General features: G+C 41.1%; 1 protein-coding gene across 1 annotated transcript in view; it reads right to left on the reverse strand.

The window, feature by feature from the left end:
* Positions 1-27,250, reverse strand: part of LOC110968382 (cadherin-18-like) — a 203,771-nt gene that overhangs the window by 23,754 nt on the left and 152,767 nt on the right. The window contains exons 7-8 of the mRNA XM_051952957.1: positions 22,418-22,554; positions 6,278-6,399 (exon numbers count right to left, since the gene is read on the reverse strand). Coding sequence (XP_051808917.1) covers positions 6,278-6,399; positions 22,418-22,554 — 259 coding nt within the window. The remainder of the gene's footprint in view (positions 1-6,277; positions 6,400-22,417; positions 22,555-27,250) is intronic.

A 27,250-nucleotide genomic window follows, 5' to 3' on the forward strand; every position in this document is an offset into this window, starting at 1 on the left:
TAAATGGCAAATTAATCTTTTCTTTGGTAATTTAAATATGGTTAAAAAATGTTATTTAATGGTCAAATGTTGTAAATTTTAAAAAAAATGGCATTTTTTACCATTTAAATTATCATTTTTTTCTGTGACTTCACTATTTATTATCCATGATTATAATAATAATAATGATCTTTATTTATATAGCACTTTTCATACAGCAGTTGTAGCACAAAGTGTTTTACAAACAGACAAATAATTAAACTAAGATGAAAGAAATTATGACCCAAATCTACCCCACCCAGCACCGAACCCACCCACCCATACACTGTATTGTTAAAAACCAACATAAATAAAAGACAATCATAAATCAGGGACATTGTTATAACTAAAAAAAACAAGGAAAGTCTCTTAGAAATCAATAAAACTTTCATTTTTCCAGAGCAGGCAGCCTCTTTATTCAACGTACTTTCCAAAAAGAAGCGGTTTGTGTTTTAAAACCTGATACCTGCGCTGGAACGAGGTAAAGCTCTTAAACAACGCGTAGGTGAATTTCCTGGAAGCAGGCCGTCGTCACGGTGACCCCACGCTGCACCGGTGGGCGTGAGGCTTCAGAACTGACAAAACGACCTCAGAATCCAGTTGCCTGCTTGTTCTGGAGCTGCAGAAGCTGTCAGTCCACTCGGTACTGATTGAAAGTTTCTTTTACAGTCCATCCCTCACTGAATAATCATAAATGAAGAAATAACGTCACATTAAAAAGTGAAGGCAGCTCCCACGCCAACATCATCAACAGACTGCAGTAAGAAGAGTCTGTCTGATGCGTCGTGGGTGACAGCTGAGAGAGAAGACTCCATATGTACACGTCTGATTAAAAACAGAAATTAATGTGGCCTATTGTACCTCCCATCTGCTTAATTAACTCTGTTAGTGGAGAACTTTCTGCTTCCAACCAACAATAACATCATCAAAACCATCAGTGAGTTTCCATTAGTAAAAAAAAAATCATCTGATAAACGTCTACATTCATCGCTCAAAATCCAACTGTTCTTATTAAAAAGCATTTGCAATGTTTATTCGGCAATAAGAACAAAAGGCTGCGGCGGCGACAACAAATGGAAAGAGGCTTCTGCAGGAAATGATATTAGCCAGCGAATGATGCACGACGTGAGCTGCAGCCGGAGGCAGATGGTGGGCTTTATTTAACTTGTACGACAGCGATGTTTATGGAACGCAGCCGTCCACAATGTTTGCAGCTTTATGTCCACCATATCTCAACTCGTAAACGGTCTCATCGTATTGTAAAATGTGACAAAACAGCATTCTGCTCCATTACAGGAGCCTGAAAAAGACACTTTAGACAACAAGAAAAGCTGGAAAACAGGACTGATGAGACAGAATACTGAGTCAGAGCGGCACTTTGGAGCTACAGTTGATTTAATGAAGACAAACAGCGTAAGCATTTGGACATAAAGTCACTGTGCTCCAAAGCAGGGGTGTCCAACATGAGGCCCGTGGGCCAAAAGCGGTCCTCCACAGGGTGCAATAAAAAGAAACAAAATGATCACAAATTGCCATGAAAAACAACAAAATGATGCAAAACCACCACACAAATCAATCACGAAAGGATTCAAAATAGCTCCAGACCCACAAAAAAAGAGCAAATGACCACAGATTGGCATAAAATAACCAAAGCTAGCCAAAATGGGTGCAAAAAGATTTAAAAAAACAACCAAAATCGACACAAAAGAACCGCAAAGTAACATAAAACGACAATAAAAAGGCTCAAAATCACTAGAAATTGATGTAAAATAACCAATAAATATACAAAACCATCACAAAAAGATGCAAACTAACTTTAGATCTGTAAAATGTCTACATAAAGAGAGCAAATGACCACATAAATTAACCAAAAAGTGACCAAATGGGTGGAAAGACAAAAAAATACCAAAATTGGAACAAAAGAACCACAAAATGACTAGAAGTTGAAGTAAAATTACCAAAAAAATGACTACAAAAACATACAAAACCACCGCAAATGGATGCAAACTAACTTCAGACCTGCAAAACGACTACATGAAGACAAGAACTGATCAAAATGGGTGCAAAACAACCACACAGTAACACAAGAAAAGCTCAGAGAGAGCAGTCCTCCTCCAAAGCTGCTCAGTCGTTGTATGATTTCTGACGGATAAGTCCTGATAAGTCCTCAGCGGTGGATTTGTAGAAATAATCAGATTATGGACTCTCCAACAGTTCTTAAACTATTCATGTTTGTATGTTATTGTAAGTCCTGAGTATAATTCCTCCAGGTACCGACAGACACAAGTAGCTTTCTCAAACTGATGAATTTATTGAATCCACCGATTCATAAACAGCACCGTGAAAACTAAAAAACACAGACGAGACAACAATTAGCTCAAAGAAAACAAAGACAACTGACAAATAAAACTACTACATAATAAAACAGACAAATACCTCGTTGGCTGAGTACCGAGAGAGGAATTAGCCTGGGTTTTCTTCATTCTTCTTGTTTATCCTAAATTTTCTTAAACTTTTGACCTTTTGTCTTAGTTTTTCAAGGCGTTAACTAACCGTGACGTCACCCGTTGGTTTCAATGATGAGAAAATGAAGCCCGGATTTGCTACTTCCTGGTCGCCGTTTTGGATTTTTTGGAGCCAGTGACGTAAAAAGCGTCATCAAACAGGCTGGACCGGAGAGCAACTAGGGGCAGGATTGGCTGAAGACTCTCTTATCCCGCCCACATTTTACCGCAGAGGCTTCTGTTGCTGTCTATCAAGTATAGCCACGCCCCCTGGCTCCGCCAAATTTTACGATTTATTTAAAATTCAGTATTGATTTATTTTAAGATCGGCCACCTGATCTCTCATTTTGACCATGAAAACTAACGGGAAAAAAATCCTGAGCTGTAGAAAATCAGTCTGTCAAATTTTATTTTTTCCAAAAATGAATTGGGGTCTATGGAGAAAAAGCTTTTTTAGAGCCAACCCTAGTGGACGGCGTGATATTGCAAGTTTTTGACACTTCCGGGTTGGCTTCAATTCTGGAGCCAGATGCTACATCCACTATATATACAGTCTATGAGTTTTTCTCATACTTATTTTTCTTTCTGAGATCGCTTCTTCATGTGAAATTAACCTTACTCAGCATACAAAAGCTTACTCTAGCGCCACAGCGCCTTCTAGTGGCATTAAACCATATTACAACATTACAACAACACAACAACACAACACAACAACATCAAAATACACAGAAAATACAGGGAAATGAAAATGTGGCAGTTACACTGAATAAAAATGTCTTCTGGTGTTTACTAAAAGTATGGCAGGTATAACAAGACGACATGGTCATCAATATCCCCCTTTTCCACTTCGTGGAGGCGGGGGATAATAAATTGAAATCTGTTCCAGTTTAAACATTATTCTCACTGTTCATTTCTGAAGACTAAATAAGTGAACTCTCCAGTGTTCCTCAGACTGATTTATTGCCCCTCAGGCTCGTATTTGCCTCTGTTCTCCGTTCTCTTAACACAGCAAACAGCAAATGAGTATTAAATGTAACTGTATGCCCCACAACCTAAACACTCATCACTTTGCAATCAATTATGTAAATGCTGTGCACAGCTGAGTGCAACAGAAAAGAATCGTTACGTGTCGCACGTGGAAATTTCTTCCCATACACTGTGTTAGCGTGTGTTGTTGAAGCCAGGCTGAATGAATATATTCTCACTGCTGCACACACAACACTTCTGGAGTCTGAATTAGCATAAACAGCAGAGCGGCTGGTGGAGGGTTAATGAGAGGAAGCAGCACATAGGATGAAGCAGGGGGAGTGTGTGTGTTGCGTGTCATCTGGGTGTGTGAAGCTGCATATCTGTGCTGTTGCGCTTTGCTGGAAAACTAAATAAAAGGTGTTTAATCATCCCTGATTTGGAGGAGAGAGGCTGGCCTGTGTTTGGGTTTAAAATGATCATCTCTGCTGCTATCTGGACCGGCAGCGGAAGCTCTGTGGTCTGAATAATTTATGGATTCGAGAAGCTGCAAAGTCTGCAGCTCAGCTGATAAATCCCACGGTGACGGTGTCAGACGCACAACAAGAAAAAGGCTACAGATCATGAATGCATGCGTGTTCAAGCGTGTGTGTGTGTGTGTGAGTGAATGAAAGGGAGGAAGGTTCAGGGAGGGAAAATGAGTCTTTATGCCAGTGTTTGAATTTGTGTTTGTACGTTCTTGCATTTGAAAGATGAATGTGAGGTAATATTCACAGGTTCAGTTTGCAGCGTGTGATTGATATTATTTGATGCAGGTTTTTACAAACATATCTGTCAAAGAATGGCACAACAAAGCAAAGAAAAGTTGATCTTTATATTTCATGAGGTGGTCCTCGTGTCATTTCTGACCTTCCCTGAAAATCTCATTCAAATCTGTTAGTTCGTTTTTGAGTAATGTTGCAAACAGACGGAAAAATTTACGTACGCCGATCGTCACATAGCGATCAGTGTACGGTTGTTTTACATCAATTTCTAGTCATTTTGCGCCTTTTTATTGTGGTTTTATGCTACTTTGTGTTTTTTTTTGTACCAATTTCGGTACTTTTTGTCTTTTTGCATCCATTTTGGTCACTTTTTGGTTATTTTATATCAAATTGTGGTCATTTGTTCTCTTTAAGTGGCCGTTTTGTGGGTGTGGAGTTATTTTGCATCTTTGTGCAACGTGGTCGGTTTGTATCCCTGTGTGGTTATTTTGTGTCATTTTGTATTTTTTTTGGTCACTTTTGTATTACTTTATGGCAATTTGTGATAATTTTGTTCCTTTTTATTTTGGTTTTATGCTACTTTGTGGTTGTTTTACACCCATTTTGGTAGTAGTTTGTTTTTTTTTGTTACTCTGCAGTTATGTGATGATCGGCGTCCGTCTGTCAGCAACATTACTCAAAAATAAACAAACGGATTTAGATAAAATTTTCAGGGAAGGTCAGAAATGACACAGTGATGCAGCTTATAGTCTGGATCCATGGATTTGTTAAAGATTTTCGTAGCATTGTGAGATAGCAGCACAGCATCACTGTAACCATGACAACCAGTGAACACTACATCAGCTGATTGTGATCCTACTACAAATCCACCTCTGAGGACTTATCGGGACTTATCCATCAGAAATGATCCAAGGAACAACTGATCAAACTGTGGGGGTGTTTCTGAGTCCCATCAATTCCCACCGCTGGCTATAAATTTAGGTCACATGATCCAGTTTCTGTAGATAATGTACACATGCAGAACACACGCCTGTGCTCAGAGCAAGGTCATTTTGTTTGTGGGCATGTCTATCTTAAGTTAACACATTTTATGTTGCCTAATTTCTGCCGCCAATTTTTTCAAGATTTCATCCATCGTAAATGATGCAACGACTGAGCAGCCTTGGAGGAGGACTGAGCGGCCTTGGAGGAGGACTGAGCAGCTTTGGAGGACCACACTCATGTAGACTTCAGTATCAGAACTTCTCTTGTTCAGTAACTGCACCAAACCAGAGTTTGTGGATCCACAGAGATCATCTGAGCTCCTACAAGCCACAGACTCAACATTATAAAGATGAGAATTTTGATGATTATCCCTCAGGCTGAAAAACTCGGAGAGGATTCATGAATCCAGGGTCGCACTAAAAATTCACCTTGACTGCCTGATGTGTGCTTCAGAGCTCGATGTCTGCTGATACTTTGCCTTGGGTGTGTTTTTGAATATTTCTGTCATTTATACACTGATGTGACGTCAGAGTTCAGTTATACACAACGAAGCTTGAAAACACGAAGCGAACAAATGCTCCTGCTAACCTCATGCTACATCTGCTACGTACTGTACGTATATCGAAATGATATAAAACAGTTTCACAAACAGCTGTCGGTTCTGTTGTGTTTGTTGCTCAGGTTGTAGCTAAAGCTGTTCAGCGGGCTGTTGCCACATTGCTCAGTTTGTCCTCAAACCGGTGCAGAAAAACAAGTAAAATCCAACTTCTAATGTTTGCTTCAGTATCCTCCGGAGCAGCAGGAGTCCAGAAACTAAAGATTCAGAGCTCAGAGAGCAGGAAAAGGGCCAAAGTAAGATGCTTTTTCATCTGGAAACAATGAAAAGTTACTCTAATACCTCCTCAGAATAAAAACATAGACACAAAGCACACATTATATTTGCTAATTGTATAGATTATAACTGCATGGTAGCGTAGCATCATCGTCCTCTCACAAACCAAACAGCCACGATGATATTTTTCCTTTTTTCAGGTGACCCACCTGTCCATTTTTGGTGCTGTCACAGACCGTCACAGTGTTGCCCCCGGAGATGGATGGGATGTTGTCGTTGACATCCAGGACCTGGATTGTGACGGGAACATGACTCACCATACGTGGGTTATCTGGAATGAACACAAGCAACAGGTTTTAGTGGCTGCAGCGCATTTTGATTTACAGAGAAACGTAACACTGTCTGTCAGCAAGACAAAAACAATCCCATTTTCAGATTTCCTCCAACCGGAAGAAAGGTATTATATTGTTGTTTTCGTCATTTGTTCTAAAGGAGTGGTCTGTTGTTGCAGAAATGTCCATTCCATTATAACCTCTAATGATATCAAAGGATCCTGTAAACACAGAGTCCTCTTAGAGCCCAGAAGTTAACAGATCAGCAGCTTGTTTATTCGTCCTGTTACAGTTTGTTTCAAGTGTTTCCAAATAATTCTGTGTCAAAGTCAAACCTGCAAATGATCCATGAATAAAAACCAGCTAACAGGCTGTGAACAAACACATGCCCATAAGAAGAAGTAGCTCAGACGCAGTGCTGAGAGTATCAGCTGTATGTAACATAATCAGTGTAAATGGTGTCTGTAAATACAAAAAACAGAAATCCTCAATGCCATAAAGCTCATTTTCAAAGTAATAATTTTCTGGTTTTAAAAATAGCATCTCAGTTAATTTTGTATTGTGGTTTTCAAAGGAATCCTTCACTTTTGCATTTTATCTTGAAGATATTTTACATTAAAATGAAACAGAAACATGCATTTTGTTAATATGGGATTTTGTTTGTAAATTCACAAAAAGTCTGAACTCTAATCTGAAGAAAGTTGGAACCACCATGACTCTTCCTAGGATTAGTTGCCTAACCAAACTGAGTAACTGAGGAAGACGGTCTCTGATCAGGGAGCCAAACAGTCCCTCTAACAGTGTTTCAAACATCCTCTGCAGAAATGGGAGAACCTGCGGGAAGGCCAGCAGCATTCATTAGTCATTAGAAAGACAGAAGCTATTTGGATTTAAAGCATGAAGAGAAAATAAAATGGAGTCCACACTGCTCATTGCTTCCCTGTGGTGTAGCTTGGCGGTGGCAGCATCACGCCATGGAGGCTGCTTCTTTCTAGCAAGCAAAGAGACAAGGATGGCAGTTCAAGGACACTCCTCATCCAGTCTCAGGGAGCTTGAAGGGGATCTTTCAGGAAGAATATGATACACTTTCCATATCCAGGTGTGAAAAGCCTGTAGGGACTTTTCACAGCTGGTCCAGGCTCTCATAATATCACGCATCCACTACTGACTCAAATAATAAAGCAAAAAACACAAAATGACAGAAGTATGACAAAAAAACACAAGCGAGAGGAAAGGAAATGCAAAACAACAAAAACAAGAAACAAAATGACAAAAACATGACACAAATGACAAAAGTCAGACAAAAAACAAACAACAAAAACAAGGCAAAATATTACAAAAATGACAAAAGAACAATCTAGTATTTTACTTCATGATCTAAACAAATTGTCATAGTCTAGAAATGATTTGAAATTTATAGTTTTACTAATTTACAATCTGCAGTTAATGTCTTCTCTGGAATTTTTACACTTTGAGGGCCGGATTGGACCCTCTGGAGGACCGCTTTTGGCCCGTGGGCCGCATGTTGGACACCCCTGCTGTAGAGGGTAGTTAGACAGCATTTCCTGTTTGATGGTGACACATCCAAAATGACCATGGAGCATTTTGGTAACTGTTGATCACCCATGTCTGGTGTACATCCTGGACAAGTTTCAGCTCTCTCTGGGTTAGCCTGTTTGAGTGGACAGCTCTTAAAAAGTGTCCAAAAATGACACAGAACTGTCCAAAAACAAAAACGGCCAACTTCCTGTTGGGTTTTGGGTGTTAGTGCAAGAGGCTTTTCTGTGTGAGTTCCATATATGAACCGAATTTCATAGCTGCAGGTGAAACATGGTCCAGGGGCTGAATTTTCATAATTTTCAAAGGGGATTGAGCCATTCAAAGGATCAAACAGATCAAACCTTGACTACAAATAATGAATATTTCTGTTTGTTTCAATATTCGTCTGTCATTTCCCAACATGAGTCAGACATGCGGTAGCCTATGTAATAAATAAATGCCTAAATAAGTAGCAGGTGTGAGGACTTTATCCAGCGGAAAGTCTGCCAAACAGCATTAGTTTCTTGTGTAAGTGAAAATCCATTGGAACTCAGCTGATATGCCGATGCTCAAGGCTGATTTGTGCTGCGTCCCCGGCCAATCAATAGACACCACACTGCTCCTATAAGAAGCGTAAATCATTCAGTAGCCATGCGTGCTGAGTAATCTCAGTAAGACATCATTCAGCGCGCCGTTGAGCTCCTGTTGCAGTGGATCGGCTCTACATGCTACTTTACCGGAGCAGATAGATTGTAATGCACACTGTATTGACAGCAATGTTTTTTTTAAAGATCCAGCTTTCACACGCTCCTGACAAATATGGGCTCTGCATGCCCCCGGGGGAGCTGAAGTTGTGAAATGAGAAAGAAGTAACCGTAGTTGTGTCTGCGTTAAAATGACAAAATGCTGAAGTCTTTCCAGCAAATACAGCAGCAGATAATGTATTATAGAAGATGCTGCTGCAGCCAGTCAGTCCGAGGGTAGCTGGAGGAAAGAGCAGGGTTGGGTTTGCAGCGGTGTGCAGTTCATGTAGGCAGCTTTACTGTGATCTTGTGTTACTTTATTAAGATTTTCTATAAGCAAATTTCAGATTTTTTACTGGCTGCTTTGTTCTACTCATCCCATAGTTTCTCAAGTCCACGTACAGTCTAATTGCTGTGTGAAGTCTCAGCTGTTTACTTATCACACATCATAATCTGGATTAACCTGCTTTCGGCTCAGATTAGCCGTAAAGTTCAGCAAAAGTCCACAAACCCAGAACTAATCAGAGAGTAAACTTGCAGTGCACTCGTCTCCGTCTCTGTGAGATCTTCATGAGAACCTCTAAACGTCCAGCAGGTGTCAGGATGAAGTCAGTCTGATGGACAACAGATATCAGGAAGGCAGATGACATATCTAAATATGCTAAAACCTCATGATTAATTAAATTATAACAATAACCGTCATTTCTCCCCACTGCATTGACCTCGGCATGGAGATCCTATCCGTCAGCTCTCTGGCTCTCTTTCATATCTAATCATAGCTGGAAGCGAATGGAGGCTGCAGCTTCCATTTGTTTGTTTATTCGTCTGTCACATTCAGATGGAGATGACACTCGGCTGAGTAATACGTTTGACCGCAGCTGTGCCACGGGCCTTTGATATCAAATGATTCGATACTTGGAAACTCTTTACTTTAGGATAATTGAATTCTGCAAGCACAAATTTAATTCCATTCTAACCCCTGGAGGCTGTAGGCGTGCCTGTTGAATTTCTAAATAGAGACAGACTTGGATTGGAGCCTGGCGAGCCCACAGCCCAGTAAAGGAACTGATGTAGACATTGGATAATTGATTAATCTAATTAATTGATAAACCTGTTTTTGGAGCCTCTGGGTTGAAATTTGGTCACTGTTGCCTCCCGTGTAGTCCTTGGTGAAGACCAGTGATTTAATGAAGCCTTGTGTTTGTGGGTTTGCAGGATGCAGAAAAGTATGAGGAGGATTTATATTAGCATCTAAATTACAACACCAGGAAGGACCAAGAAAGGATGGAGATCATAGAAATGGCATGATCAATAATGAAGAAGAGGATTATGAGGAGGTAGAGGAGGATACAGCTGGTCAAGATAAAGGAACCAATCGGAGGGCAGAAATGTGGCATCAACATTGACCAGTTGTGGAGCCTTTTTTAGTGCCTGAAGAGCCGGTCAGGTCTTTCTTTTTCTTGATGCCCAAAGAAATAAAACCAGGAATCCATTCATAATTCCAGTTAGGAACACCGGGACATCATGCCTGGAAGATGGGGATGCTATTCCAAACACCGTATCAGCTTCCACTGTGGAAAAGGACGACTTGTAGGATGCAAAGGGGATTTATTCTGTATGTTCTAGCCCTTACAGTCTGCTGAGTCTGGGTTTCTTTTAAAAGCCAGCTGAAGACACCTGTTTCGACAGGCATTTGGGTAACTTGTATAAATACAACCATTTTGTGTGCACCAGCTCTATATCTGCTTATTTTTGTGTATCATTGTTGTGTACTGTACACAAATATTGTACTATAATCCATAGAAATATATTTACTTCTTCATAAAATCCTGTAAAATAAATGTTAAAGCAGGGATTGCATTGAGTCACAGTAGCTAGTGGAACTCTATGAGCAGATATTGGATATTTGGATGTTCTTGCAGGAAACAAACGGAATATGTTATCTGGGAAAGTTTTACTGTTGCAAACCATAACACCAAATGTACCCGGTTTGGCTCCACTGGGGATGCTTCTCTGCAGGTAGGCTACGATATGTGACAATTAAATGAATAAAATGATGAAATATATATCTGTTTGGCACAAACTTTGACATAAAGGCTGATGTAAAAAATCTGCCAACATTAATGACTGAGGACCTGGATCACTTGTTTCGCCCTTCAATCCCCATGAAAGAACGATTAAAAGTAAAAGTTTGTGCAAATTAGTTACATAAACGAGGGATGTCCTCGTTTTCCTGCCCTCCATCTGATCTGAGTCATCTGCCAATTCCTGACACTAGTTTTTCTCTATAAAACACACTTCAAGCATTGCAGATGAGCTGTAGTACCTCTCACTGTTTAATATGGAACCATGTTGGTAATGAGGGAGCACTGTGGGGGTTTAGCGAGTAAAGGAGCACCATGACAAAGCATTCTGTTGGGCTTAATGACCTCCAGCCAACGCACATGTATTAAATCAATTAGAACACCATTTTTTCTTCTCAGTGACACTCATCTGGGGTTTTGATGGCAATATCAGCATGTGATCAATAAATATATTGAATTTATGTTATCAATAATTTAATTACTGACTGATACTGTTGCTTATGTGAGGTAAATTCTTCAAATTTGCAACATGTGTCACACCAGACTTACACAAAGGAAAGATTCTTGCCGATTCTTCAAGAGCTTGCATTTTTCTGTCCATCTCTAATATAAGAAAGTTCCAGACATCTTCAATGAACCACTGAGTGACGCACAATCACGAATGAACATGTGAGCATGAGTGTAACTGTGCCGAGTTCAGGAGAAGCTGTGTCTGATGCAAACAGGGCTGAACATACAGTTGTTCTTGTGCAGCAAACTTGGCTGTGGACCTGACGTCTTGGTTCATAACTCCTTATCTCACTCATCTCTTCACTCCCTGTCATCTCTCCTCGTCCAAATCCTCTCTCCACCTCTGTGCTGTGCTCTGCTGGGTTCCTCTCAGCTCATCCCATTAAAGAGGGCTTATAGAGTGTACCTGGGGAGCAGCCCTGCACTGCAAGAGAGGCACTTTCTGATCAGACCCGAGGTAATCGGCAGGGGTGAAGGTCAGATACCACATCTGAAAAACATCTCTCTCGCCTCCCTGCTTAATTCACTGGAGAGAAGAACTTTTTTTTATCCCTTCTCGACTGCAGGCAGAATAAAAATGACCTTTGCTCCTGACTTCTCTGCTACAAACGGCTGCAAAGCAGAAACGTAACCACGTGTTGACTTTCATAATGAGAGAGCAGGTGGATGCAGAGACATGAACTGTTTTCAACTTCACATCCAGGTTTGCAGCTTCACTGTGAAAAAAAAACTAAACTAAAATAATAAAAATGAATCATTACATTTACCAAATGATGTTTTGACGTTGATTCTTTGATTCATCACAAACTGCCGTCATGTCTGCCGACTAAAAGTTGAAGTTGTCACATTTCCAGATTCCCTCTAATGAACCTGAATCTAATGAACATTTGGCTACTTTCTAATTTACTTTGGCAGAATATCAGAGGAAGCTGCTGCTCACTTCTGAATGCTACCAGGATCCCAATTAAAATGTTGACCTCAAACTCAGATTACTCAATATTTTCATGAGATCCAACTCATTTTTTGATACTATTTCTGTTGCTGACGTTTTTCTGCAACGTGTATTCTGTACAGGGTCCAGTGTGTCTCACATTTTAATGCAAACCTGGTAAATTATCAGAAAGTATAAGGATTTAAAAGCACAAGAAGTTCCTATACCTACCAATCCAATGTTTGGACACACCTTCTCATGAACTGGTTTTTCTTTATTTTCATGACTTTTTACATCGTAAATCTTGTAGTAGCAGACACATCTCTACATCAACTGTTCAGAGCAGACTGACCAATCAGGCCTTTATGGTCCAACAGCTGCTCAGAAATCACTACTAAGGAAAAGCAACAAGCAGAAGAGATTAGTTTGGACCCAGAAACACCAGGAATGGACACTAGACCAGTGGAGATCTGGGCTTTGGTCTGATGAGTCCAAATGGGAGATCTTTGGTTCCACCTGCAGTGTCTTTGTGAGACCAGAAAAGGTGAAGAGATGGTCTCTATATGCATGGTTCCCACCGTGGAGCATGGAGGAGGAGGTGTGATGGTCTCTACATGCATAGTTCCCACCGTGAAGCATGGAGGAGGAGGTGTGATGGTCTCTACATGCATGGTTCCCACCGTGGGGCACGGAGGAGGAGGTGTGATGGTCTCTACAAGCATGGTTCCACCGTGGAGCATGGAGGAGGAGGTGTGATGGTCTCTACATGCATGGTTCCCACCGTGGGGCACGGAGGAGGAGGTATGATGGTCTCTACATGCATGGTTCCCACCGTGGGGCACGGAGGAGGAGGTGTGATGGTCTCTACATGCATGGTTCCACCGTGGAGCATGGAGGAGGAGGTGTGATGGTTTCTACATGCATGGTTCCGACCGTGAAGCATGGAGGAGGAGGTGTGATGGTCTCTATGTGCATGGTTCTACTGTGGAGCATGGAGAAGGAGGTGTGCTGGTCTCTACATGCATGGTTCCCACCGTGGAGCATGGAGGAGGAGGTGTGATGGTCTCTACATGCATGGTTCCTACCATGAAGCATGGAGGAGGAGGTGTGATGGTCTCTACATGCATGGTTCCACCGTGGAGCATGGAGGAGGAGGTGTGATGGTCTCTACATGCATGGTTCCCACCGTGGAGCATGGAGGAGGAGGTGTGATGGTCTCTACATGCATGGTTCCACCGTGGAGCATGGAAGAGGAGGTGTGATGGTCTCTACATGCATGGTTCTACCGTGGAGCATGGAGGAGGAGGTGTGATGGTCTCTACATGCATGGTTCCCACCGTGGAGCATGGAGGAGGAGGTGTGATGGTCTCTACATGCATGGTTCCACTGTGGAGCATGGAAGAGGAGGTGTGATGGTCTCTATATGCATGGTTCTACCGTGGAGCATGGAGGAGGAGGTGTGATGGTCTCTACATGCATGGTTCTACCGTGGAGCATGGAGAAGGAGGTGTGATGGTCTCTACATGCATGGTTCTACTGTGGAGCATGGAGAAGGAGGTATGATGGTCTCTACATGCATGGTTCTACTGTGGAGCATGGAGAAGGAGGTGTGATGGTCTCTACATGCATAGTTCCCACCGTGAAGCATGGAGGAGGAGGTGTGATGGTCTCTATATGCATGGTTCTACCGTGGAGCATGGAGGAGGAGGTGTGATGGTCTCTACATGCATGGTTCTACCGTGGAGCATGGAGAAGGAGGTGTGATGGTCTCTACATGCATGGTTCTACTGTGGAGCATGGAGAAGGAGGTATGATGGTCTCTACATGCATGGTTCTACTGTGGAGCATGGAGAAGGAGGTGTGATGGTCTCTACATGCATAGTTCCCACTGTGGAGCATGGAGGAGGAGGTATGATGGTCTCTACATGCATGGTTCTACTGTGGAGCACGGAGAAGGAGGTGTGATGGTCTCTACATGCATAGTTCCCACCGTGAAGCATGGAGGAGGAGGTGTGATGGTCTCTACATGCATGGTTCCCACCGTGGGGCACGGAGGAGGAGGTGTGATGGTCTCTACATGCATGGTTCCACCGTGGAGCATGGAGGAGGAGGTGTGATGGTCTCTACATGCATGGTTCCCACCGTGGGGCATGGAGGAGGAGGTGTGATGGTCTCTACATGCATGGTTCCCACCGTGGAGCATGGAGAAGGAGGTGTGATGGTCTCTACATGCATAGTTCCCACCGTGGAGCATGGAGGAGGAGGTGTGATGGTCTCTACATGCATGGTTCCACCGTGGAGCATGGAGGAGGAGGTGTGATGGTCTCTACATGCATGGTTCTACCGTGGAGCATGGAGGAGGAGGTGTGATGGTCTCTACATGCATGGTTCCCACCGTGGAGCATGGAGAAGGAGGTATGATGGTCTCTACATGCATGGTTCTACTGTGGAGCATGGAGAAGGAGATGTGATGGTCTCTACATGCATGGTTCCCACCGTGGAGCATGGAGGAGGAGGTGTGATGGTCTCTACATGCATGGTTCTACTGTGGAGCATGGAGGAGGAGGTGTGATGGTCTCTACATGCATGGTTCCACCGTGGAGCATGGAGAAGGAGGTGTGATGGTCTCTACATGCATGGTTCCCACCGTGGAGCATGGAGAAGGAGGTATGATGGTCTCTACATGCATGGTTCTACCGTGGAGCATGGAGAAGGAGATGTGATGGTCTCTACATGCATGGTTCCCACCGTGGAGCATGGAGGAGGAGGTGTGATGGTCTCTACATGCATGGTTCTACTGTGGAGCATGGAGGAGGAGGTGTGATGGTCTCTACATGCATGGTTCCACCGTGGAGCATGGAGGAGGAGGTATGATGGTCTCTACATGCATGGTTCCACCGTGGAGCATGGAGGAGGAGGTATGATGGTCTCTCCATGCATGGTTCCACCGTGGAGCATGGAGGAGGAGGTATGATGGTCTCTACATGCATGGTTCCACCGTGGAGCATGGAGGAGGAGGTATGATGGTCTCTACATGCATGGTTCCACCGTGGAGCATGGAGAAGGAGGTATGATGGTCTCTACATGCATGGTTCCCACCATGGAGCATGGATGTTCATGTTGAACAGGTCCAAAAGTTAAAAAATATAAGTAAAGGCAACTTCTGTGAGAAAGAACTCAGGCTTCAGAGGTTTTTTTTAAATCTATTTTAATGCCAACTATTAATACATTTCTCTATATAGTCACATGCTTCATGCAAAGCCAAACTACAGTTTACTTGGAAAATGTATTCCTCCCAAAAACATCCCCTTGAACAGCATTTTAGGAATTTAAAGCACTCCAGCATACAAATAATTAACGGTGCAAGGTTCTTTTCATTTTACTCCAACTGGCAGCATATTTTCCACATGCCCATCTATTAACAGAGGCAGAATTTTATTATGTACGGCTGGTAATTGAAAGACTAAATCCAATGTTTTGTCACACAAAAAGCAGGTAATGAGCACAATATTTATCAAACAGAGACTACCTGCTGTCATCTCTGTTGCTGTGGATGTTCCTGCGGTCTGATTTGTTCTGATATTGTCGGTTTCAGGCTCAACTAAGAGGCAGCATGAGACACAAAAGAATATTTTTCTGAAGAACGAATCATTTAAAACTTCTCTTGTGGAGTCGCACAATAAAACTGAGCATAATGTGTCCCCTTTAGGGCAGCACTTCCTCCAAAGAAACAGAAGTACACATTAGAAGTGTATCAAGTCTGAGGAAGAAGTGCTGCCTCAAGGAAAAACTGGGAGAACAACCGTGTCTTCACTTTATAGCTCACATAAGTACGAATAAGAAGCAAACAAAGCGGTGCACTTTTAAACTGTGTCAACAAGAGAAACCGTCTGCGAACGCTGACAAAAGCAACAAAAGATGTAACAGACATAATAACAGATAACAATATAGAACCTCCAGACATGGGGGCGTGTGTTGTACAGCGGAGAAGGACGTATTCAGACTCAGAAAGCAGCAGCACCGCAATGCAAATACTCCGATGCCAGCGAAAGTTGTCATTGAAAATGTGAGGAGAATGTACTTTCAATATCTCTTAAAGGCCCAATCTGGCCACCTTTCAAGACAGCCTCAATTATCCTGCTAGAGAGCCAATTAGCTTTCTAAACGAGAGAACACAGCAGAAGTGAATAAATCTCTGAGCAGTGGCAACGAAGGATTCAACACTGGGTCTGTTCTCACACAGAGAATGTTTTAGAAATACCGAAACAAAATGACAGGCCTCAAAGTAGAAACTCAACGCAACAAAAGTGAACACAACTATGATCACTGGCACACAAGTTAGAAACACAACTGAGTTCATCTGACTAAAGGTCCTTGCACACCAGGTGCGTTTTTTTACGTGCGTTTTTTTCGGACGTCAATTTTTTTTTTCGAACCTGTATCCTGTCAATACACGCGTTCACATCGGTAAAGTTTTCTCGCTCAGCGATTTTGCGGCATTTACTTTTTTGCATCACGGTCGATTTTTCTAAAGTTTTGCATTCAGAACAGTAATATAGAGCAACATTAACTCATTTAGAGCAACGTTAACTCATTAAAAGCAACTTTAACTTATATAGAGAAACTTTAATTCATTTACACTACCGTTCAAAAGTTTGGTGTCACTTAGAAATGTCCTTATTTTTAAAAGAAAAGCATTTTTTTTCAATGAAGATACCATTAAATGAATGATAAATCCAGTGTAGACATTGTTAATGTGGTAAATGACTATTGTAGCTGTAAACGGCTGATTTTTAATGGAATATCTCCATAGGGGTACAGAGGAACATTTCCAGCAACCATCACTCCTGTGTTCTAATGCTACATTGTGTTAGCTAATGGTGCTGAAAGGCTCATTGATGATCAGAAAACCCTTGTAGTTATGTTAGCACATGGATAGAAGTGGGAGTTTTCATGGAAAACATAGAATTGTCTGGATGACCCCAAACTTTTTAACACTAGTGTAACCTTCTCAGTTTTGTAAATAAGGGCTGTGTATGTCTGCTTTTCTGCATCATGGCTTCACACGGAAAACCACTGCCAGAGGAACTTAAACATCTAATTTTATGTCTTCACAAAGACAGAAGAATGTTGCTGACTTACTAAAAGTCCCAAAGTTGCAGCAGTAATCAGGAGGTTTTGGACGGCTCGTAGTGCCACTAATCAGAGCTGCCTAAAACGATGCTGCAGACACTCGACTACTCACACGATGCGGCTCTAAAAACAGACGAGCAGCTGCTTCAGATGGGATTATCGATGGAAATCTGAATGTCTGTGACAGCTCAGACAGCGCAAAAGACATTGCATTATGTCCACCTCCATGGATGACATTTACGAAAGAAAAAAAAATCATTGCTTGCTTTTTTTTTTTTTGCACAAAATAGCAAGATGAAACACGAAAGTCAGCCTGATGGATGCTGGCAGCTCATTCTTTGGTCAGAGGAGACCAAGATAAACTTCTTTGGCTCTAGTAAGGTCCGGCATGTTTGCTGTGAACCTGGCCATGATGACGATAGAGGCGGGATTCTGCTGATACGAAGCTGTGTGATTGTTGGGGAGAGGACTTTTATCGATGTCTGTGGAAAAACCAAAACACTGACTCACAAGGCGGCCCTCAGTCTGCAGAAACTTGGCAGAAAAGAAATATTCGAGCAACACAGTGATCCAAAACTCTCTGCCAAGATTTTTTTTCTTTTTTTGAGCAATGCCAGTATCTTCCATGCTGAGAATAACTGAATCTGTCAATAACAATAAAGTACTGAAATAATGATGGACTTGTCACTAACGAGGTGTATTCCCACTGGATTATTAATAAAGTCAATCTAAACTGCCTGACTACCCTGCAGTTCCACTTAGAAGAGATGCAATTACGCTAAATCAGCTTTTTTTGTTACATAAAAAGTTCAGACATCATGTGACTCTTCTGCATAAAATGGACCAAATGGACATCAGTCAGTAAGAAGCTGTTGTTGTAATGCAGAACTATGAGAGCTATTAAAATGTATTGTGCTACTGAAAGTGATGGCGAGAGAGAAATACTAGTAGAAAACTGTTAATACGTGCAAGTAGAAACAGCCAGCGACTCTCAGAGCTTCTCCCTTTAGCCAAATCAAGGTAAAATTAATGCCTTTGACTGAATATTCTCTCTCATAAATACCAACCGAATAATCCATTTTCTAATCTGTGTTCTGTTAGCTGCAGTGCCAGCAGACGAGCAAAGATAAAAACCTGTTTCTGCATCACCGGCTGAATACACGTATGTTCATAAAAGCGTGAGACACCGTAACCACACGGCTTTGATCGGTGGGATTAGCAGCGTACGGCTCAACAGTTCTGCATATGCAGCAAATTCCCTCCACTGAGAATCTGTCAGGAAACAAACTTGTGAGCAGGAGACGCTTCTTACAGGAGATTTAAATCCCAAACTCTGCACAGAACCTCCTCTGGAGCAGGTTAGCAGCGTCAGACGCTCTCAGTTTAAAGAGAGACAGTCAAACAAACGAACACTAATATTACATTTGGCTGCTAAATGTGACTTATTGATCGATTTATTGAGTTGATGAGTTTATTATAACCAGAAGATTCTGACAGTGAATTAACTGTCAGTCACAAAAGGAGAATTCAGGCTACAGGCTAGCTGAGTTAAAAAACAGACACAAATCTTCAGTTCGATGCAAAGACACCAGCAGAAGATTTAATTTATTTTATAAACTGTCTGAATTGTGTCTTTGCAGGATTTGAAAGATTCAGTCACAATGGTGCTTTCTGGATCCCTTCTGTCCTTTAGACTGCAGCCGTCAGATTATCCTCTAGACCAGGGGTGTCCAACATGAGGCCCGTGGTCCAAAAGTGGTCCTCCAGAGGGTCCAATCCGTCCCCCAGAGTTTAAAAATTACACAGAAGACATTAACTGCAGATTGTAAATTAGTAAAACTAGAAATTTAAAATAATTTCTAGACCATCACAAGTTGTTTGGATCATAAAGTAAAATACTAGATTGTTCTTTTGTCGCTTTGCGTTTCATTTTTGCAAAATTTTGTCTTGTTTTTGTCTTTCTTAAGGCATTTTGTGTTTCCTTTTTGTCTCGCTTGTCTTTTATAAAACATTTTTTGTCGTTTTGTTCCTTTTTTTGCCATTTTTTGCCTCGTTTGTGTCCATTTTTTATAACTTTTTGTCTCTTTTTTGTTTTGTTTGTGTCATTTGGCTCATTTTTGTCATATTTTGTCTTGTTTTTGCTGTTTTTTCGGACTTTTGTCTAATGTTTTTATTATTTTGTTTCTCATTTTTGTCGTTTTGTGTTTCCTTTGTGTCTCATTTGCGTTTTTTGCCTTATTTTTGTCATTTTGTGATTTGCTTGATATGCTGCTTTGTATCCTGTTTTTGTCGTTTTGTTTTTTTCATCTTTTGTCCATTTTTACGTCGCTTTGAAACTTTTTGTCAAATTTTTGTCTCTTTTTTGTTTTGTGTTGTTTGTCTACTTCTTTGTTGTTCTGTTTCTTGCTTTTGTCTATTTTTTGTCATTTTGTAACTTTTGTTTCATTTTTGTAATATTTTGTCTTGTTTTTGTTGTTTTTTGTATGACTTTTGTGGTTTTGATCATAAAGTAAAATCCTCTGGTTCAGTTCCAGGTGACTAAATGTTGTGTTTCTTTGTAGAAGCTCTGTGATCTGAGAGTTGTAATGTGGAAATGATAAACTGAGGCTGAGTGTTGCTGAAATTGACTTTATTTTACTTAAGAAACTTCAGGTTGTTCATGATGTTTTGTAATAAAAGCACTTCCTTAAACTCCAACTCCAAAGGTAAAATTTTGGACTTGTGGTTATTTATCGGTTATTCTGCTGTGATTCTACTGATGTGGTCCACTTGAGATTAAACTGGGCTGAATGTGGAACCTGAACTAGGATGAGTTTGACACAACTGCTCTAGAAGGTAAGATGTCTTCCTCGTGCCGTCTCCATCTGAACCAGAACCTCATTAGAGAGTCTATCTGGCATCAGCGTGTCATCAGAGAAGAATATTGACTGAACAGAAGAGCTGAATGGCTTTTAATCTCCCCACAATTAACCTGTTCTCCCATCAAGAGCTTGGAAACAAAGACTAATCTCCAACCGGTTCACATGAGAAGAGACACGTCGGAGTGACGCCTTTAATTCTTCAATTGCGTGGTGGATGTCCCTCATGTGCAGGAGGTCTGAGGCTCAGATTAATCCCCATAGACTCAACATCACAGTGACTGAGCCGGCTGACATTTATGGATGCCCCGGCTCAGTCCATTACTCACATTATTGTGCAGAACAGGGTAGCAGAAAGGGTAATTGGCAAGAGAAGTATTGGCTGGAGAGAAATGAAAGGGGCGGATCATGGAGAAAGAAGCGATTCCTCAGACGCATTGAGCTCAGACACAAACGCTGTAATGTTCCGTCACATCAGCCAACGTGTCTCAGAAGGAGCTCCGCAGAAATTCACAGAATTAAGCAGCCTTCCAAAAGCGTTCTTTAATCTTTCATGCAATTCGTCTTTAAGGTCAAGCAAAGCTTCAAAGACACATGCAAATGTAACACACAACGTGATTCAACTGCACTGACTGGGACGCTTGGCGTAAACTCACAAGACTTCAGTGATTCTGCTGTCCGGGATTAGCTCATTTCAAACATCTTGTCAATGCATATTTCTTCAAATCTATGTAAAAACAGTTGCCAGCAAGCTAAACTTGCAGTTAGGACACTTTTTTCTTGAAATAAAATGCACATTACTTGTCTAAAACTCTTTACTTTCCCATTTATTTGAAACGGTTTGCACCTACATGTGTCAAGAGATTAGAGCTGCAGCGATAAAGTGATTAAATTAATAAATAATCAGGCGGCTGAAAGGAAATGATTCAGCAACTATCTGACAATCGCTCAGTGGTTCCAGCTTTTTCTATTTGACATTTCTAGCTAAATAAGCTCTCTATCTTTTCGTTTTGGGCTCATTCTACCAAATAAAACATCTTCAGACATCAGTTGCTTCATCATTTTCACACACAAGGCAAATAATCAACTAATGAACAGCGAGATTAGAAAGATTGTTCATAAACTCAAAGTAAAGCACCTTCACAAAACAGAAACTTTTGTTCTAAAAAGGAAAAAAAAACATGATCTTAAACAAAATTTAAGTGAGACAGCTTCATGTCTCCAGTCTGGGATGTAAATAAGCACAAAAATCATTTAGATAAAATGTTTACAGCTGATTGTCCCACACAGAAATGATCATAAAACCACCATGTTAAAAAAAAACTGATCGATGATCACGTGAATGCTGGAGGAAAATTCTCCTTTGATGAGAAGACAGAGGCCCAGATTCACGTTTAAACTTGATATCTAACACCGATTATGTTAATTACTGTTCAAAAACAACTTCAGTTTGAAAGCCTGAAAATCTGGGGTACTGACTTCCTCTGGGGACTAAACCAAATCAGACACAGTTAGCATATGTTGGACTTATGATCTTGTAATTGGGTAGCATGTTTGCACAAAGAAGAAGCCTATTTATCCAGCAAAGAGCAGCAGCATGACACCGTCTCTGCGGCCAAATGTTGAACTGAACTCTGGTTTTATCTGTTTGGTCTTCTCCATCTGGAAAAATATCTTTAGCTGTGCAAAAGCCACTTTTCTCCAGTGTTAATATTGTAAGAAAACAAATTATAGCCACTTTACTTGTTAAATATGTATTTTTATGCATTGATTTCTCTGGTTTGATTCTTGAAGACCATGCAGCGTTCACCAAAAGATTACCAATAAAATGCAATTAAAGATAAATAAAGCCATGTAACTTTAAGAACTAATAAGAAATTGGCAGCTCCATTACATTTCCTGACAAGGTTGAACTGTTTTTCTGTCAGTGGAATCCCACTTTTGTCACTGATGACATGAATACGTTCTGAAAGCTGCTTAAACACACCTTTGCAGATTAAATGCTGAAATTGATATTCAGTTATTCAGGCAGTGTTTGCTTTAGTTTGCATTTATTTGGAAGACGCTTTTGTAGCGAGGAATTTAAAGTAAGCGCATTCGACCCCTATTGGCGCAAGAGACAGATTTCGTGAGAAAACTGAAGCGATCACGGTCAGTGGGATGCTTCCTTAAAAACAACAATACCATCTTAAGCAGCGGCCTGCTGGTGCTGAACTTACCAACCTCTGCAGCCATCACAGTGATGTTGTGCCACGCCGTCTCCTCCCGGTCCAGACCCTGAGTCGTCCTGATGATGCCGCTGTTGACCCCGATGGTGAAATACAACGGCCTCTCCTCTTCGTTCTCTATGAAGTACCTGTGAGGCAGAATGACACGAACTTTAAGAGGAGACTCAGCCGTCCAAACATTTCCATAACACCGCTCAGAAGCTAATATACTGAGAGAGGCACTGATGATACTTGTGCATTTACCGAGAGCAAAGACATCTGCAGCTGGTAGTCACCACCATTATATTATATTCTATGATATTAATGTTGGTGTGAATCACATATTTTTTATGTGAGGAGCTGATGTGCAGTCCTGGTATAATATATAATATCTCCTGACAAAGTGAATTCAGCCAATAAATGATGACTCCAAAGTTTTTTAAAAAAAAGCCACGTTATTCCCCGTTCCTTTCTAAAATGGTGAAGACAAATGAGCTGTCTGAGGACATTAGAAGTGATATTAATAGCAAACAAGACTTCTAAAGGGCATACGGTCATCTCCAGGCACCTTGGTATCCCTGTTTCAACAGTGCGCAGTGTTGTTAAGAAGTTTGCTAAGCATGGACCTATCAAGAACCAGCACGAAAAACATCCCAAGACCTGAAAATGACTCAGAAAAAACTTATCTAAAAGGGTTATAAAATGTGCTCTAAATAACTTTTTCTTTTAAATTGTCTTAAAATATCAAAAAAAACTTGCCTGATAACATTCAAAAATTGTCTAGGATAACTTGAAACTTGTCAAAAATAACTCAAAAATAACTCAAAAATTGTCCAAAATATCTCAAAAATTGTTCAGAAGGATTAAAAAAGTTCTCAAAATGAAGCAAAACTTGCTCAAAATGACACAATATTCATCCAAATTACTTGAATGTTGTCCAAACCTACTTAAAACTGTCCAGTTTGACCCAAATTTCGACCAAATTGACCGAAACTTTTTAAAAAATTACTGTCTAAAATAAGAAAAATTGATTTTAAAAATTATGTAAACAGCCCAAAATTTCTTGAAATGTCTCTAAAGTGGCAAAAAAAACCTGTCGAACACGGCTTAAAAACTTGTCTAGGATAACTTGAAACTTTTACAAGATGGCTCAAAAATTGTTCAAAATGACTTGAAAATTGCTCCAAGTGGTTCAAAACTTCTATGAAATGACAAAAAGTTTTAGAAAATGCCTCAAAAATTCTCTGAAATTTCTCAAAAATTGTTCAGAATGTATTTAAAAAAAATCCTCAAAATGAAACAAAGCTTGTCCAAAATGACACAATGTTCATCCAAATTACTTGAATGTTGTCCTACTTAAAAAAAAGCTGACCTGGAACAGTCTGGGGTAACCGTTTCAACTTGTGCCGTATGCCGCACACTAAACCAAGCAGGACTTCATGGATGAAGGCTAAAGGAAGACCCCATTGCTGAAGAAAAAGACATAAAAAGGACCAACTCATCTTTGCCAAAGAGTACCGAGACAAACCACAATCCTTCTGGGAAAATGTTTGGTGGTCAGACGAAACAAAAACAGAGCTTTTTGGTAATGCACACCTAAAACTTACTTACAGATGGAGCAATGAAGCACATAAGGAGAAGAAGTATAAATAAAATAAATTAAAAAGTACTGACACATTCTATTGAACCTGCGGCTCTTTAAGGAGTACCTCGTACAGTTCAGCAGCATAAAAGGATACTTTCTATATTCCTGCAGGTTCGGAAAAGTTATTGAGAATAATTAAATGAAATCAAACCAAATCTGTTTTAAGAGCAGGTTTAAAACAACCTCATTTGACCAAAGTGCTGTGCAGGATATCCTTCCAGGCAGCAGCAAACTGATGTACAGATATCCGGAAAGAAGAGGACTTGTGGAATCAATTACTCGCAAAACTAAACAAAGTGGCACAAAGAACTAAAACAGGCAAAACAGGGTCACAGATTTAATAAGATAAATATGAGATTTTAAACTATGAAGACCATAAGGAGCAGCCAAAAGTTATTGAGAAACAAATATGTCTTGAGGTTCTTCCTGAAAATATGAAGAGGAAGCTTTGGACACGATCTCCGCCAACATCGATCGGGGAACCGTCAACAGCAGCCGGTCTGAGGTTAGAAGAGACCCTGAGGTAATGTACAGACGGTGATAAATTAAAGGAAGAACCAACGTGAAGTGTCTCAGGAAGGTGTTGGGTCACCGTGTGCCCCCAGAACAGCTTCAGTGCACCTCGGCATTGATTCTCTAAGTCTGAAAACTCTACTGGAATCGCTCTTATAAAAGATATGCCCTCGTCTGGTGTCTTGACGGTGGTGGTGGAGGGAAATGTGTTGGACACCTCAATCCAAAATCCCTCACAGTTCAAATCTGGTGACTGTAAACACTGCAGCATAGAATCCACACCATCCTCCTATCGCCATGCTTCATCGTAGGATAAAGGTGATCTGTGCAGTGATTATTTCCTCTGAGGGTCACATGGATCCAAACCATTACAGCAAAGTGTCCCCAACCCTGTAGGGGCAGAAGAGTTCAGTTTTTCTTTGAATTGTTAGATTTTTTCAGTCTTTAACTTAAATATACAGGAGGTCCTCGCTTTACGGCGTCCTCGACTTACGCCACTTTGTCGTTACTGGTTCAGTGGAACTAGTTCGCGAGTGGAGCGGATGAATACATCGTCACGCTGCGCCACAGGACAGCTTTGTTTACGTTCACCACCACATTGGATCATGCTGCATTCGCTAACTTCATTATGATTTAAATCAAGAGGTACTTCCTGTTTAGGTCCTTTTTAGGCTGGATTTTAGATTTTCCTTTATGCTACCTTTATTGTTTTTGGTTGTTTTGTTTATGCCTCTCATTTTAAAAAAAAAAGGGGTATTTTTGCTTTTAACTAATTTGTAGAGTCTAGGAAGGTGGAAGGAGGTTGTTTTCTGGCCTCCATGCCTGTTCTGTAAGGGTGAGTGGACATTCAAACTCAAGATGATGGGCTGAGGTAATGAGGGCTCCAATCTATCAACACAATTTCTTGGAGCTCAAGGTCCTGATCTCAACTTTGTAATTGGACTCTACTTGGTAAGGATGACTCGCTCCAGGATACCGGTGGCAGAGCAGTTCGTTCAGCTTAGATAAGCACATCTACGAATTAAAATAGTTGCGTTAGAGCACCACACCAGAACAAACACGATGCTACTCTGCTTCCCGGTTGTTCTTCCTTAGAGAATGAAGGTTTTACAAACATCCACCCATCCATCCATTCTCTATACACCACTTTATCCTCACTAGGGTCATGGGGGGTGCTGGAGTCTATCCCAGCTGACTCGGGTGAAGGCAGGGGACACCCTGGACAGGTCACCAGTCTGTCACAGGGCTACATATACAGACACACAATCACACTCACATTCACACCTACGGACAATTTAGAGTAACCAATTAACCTCAGCATGTTTTTGGACTGTGGGAGGAAGCCGGAGTACCCGGAGAAAACCCACGCATGCAGAGGGAGAACATGCAAACTCCATGCAGAAAGATCCCAGGCCGGGATTTGAACCGGGGATCTTCTTGCTGCAAGGCCAAAGTGCTAACCACTACTCCACTGTGCAGTTTTACAAACATGATGTTCCTAAATTCTCTGATATTCTGCATCCTTTATGCACAGAAAATGGGTCATAAAGTGTCTATATTTAGTATTAAACAGGGCTTCCACTTTGATTCCTCAGTTGACCTTCCTTGTGCCTGTGGTACCTTACCCTGCCTACTGCCTTCTGTACATGTTTACTTAATCATATTACCGTCATTCAATGAAAAACTTTAGCTGTACTGAGATGGATCCAAAAACTCAAGATACGACGATTCCAAAATAAAATGTTGCCGAGGAATAGCCAGGAACAAGATCAATTCTGCAGTGCCACCTTCAGTCACACCTCTCTAACTTCCCTTGGAGATTGTGCTGCTGCTTTGGTGATCCTGATAAAACAGGTTTTTCTGCAGCTCAGGGCAGTGTTTAGGGGACACCGTCCCACAGGAACTTTCCCTTGGAGTTCATTAAGGACTTGGTAATTAGGCTGAGGGACATCTCTTTTTGCTGTCGCAGCACCTGGGATGAGGAGATGTCCGGATCCTGAGGAGCAAATCCCATCATTTCAGACACTTAGTACCGTCCCCACCTAGCAGGTCTACAGGGATTAAAGGCAGAGAATGATCCCTCCATTACTGCAGCTAACTCAGAGAATTGATTAGTTGTCAGACTTCCTTTGAAGTCAAGGCCATTCTTAGTGTTTACTGCGGCCTGTAAAGTTCAGCCAGTACACCTTCCCCTCAGGAGGCATAAAGGCCGGTATACACCTTCACATTTCTGTGGGGTGAGCACTTCCTGATCGCTCTTCCAAATCATTTACATATTCAGTTTTTCTCCTCACTTTCCTCAGAGGGAATGATGCTGATATACAAAGCTGAGGCCATATTAACTCTTTAAACCCACTGCTGCAACCTCAGTTTGTTAAAAATTATTATGTCATATGTATATTTGCTTTAATAATAATAATAACTTTATTTATGTAGCACCCTTAAGAACAGTGTTCACAAAGTGCTTAGACAAATAAAACATGAAACACAGACAATCAAGCAAGCTATAGGAGACAAGTCAGCTCAGTCAGTGGAAATAAACAGGAACAATGACAATAAATTAAATGAACAATTTGCTAGATTAGCACGCAACTCAAACAAGGGAACTCGGCAGTTTGAAAATTAAAGAATAAGATTGAGGATTAAAACTAAAAGTCAAAAAATTAGAGAATTAAAAAATTTGCGAG

Source organism: Acanthochromis polyacanthus, chromosome 9, assembly GCF_021347895.1.
Source record: "Acanthochromis polyacanthus isolate Apoly-LR-REF ecotype Palm Island chromosome 9, KAUST_Apoly_ChrSc, whole genome shotgun sequence".
Lineage (NCBI taxonomy): Eukaryota > Metazoa > Chordata > Actinopteri > Pomacentridae > Acanthochromis > Acanthochromis polyacanthus.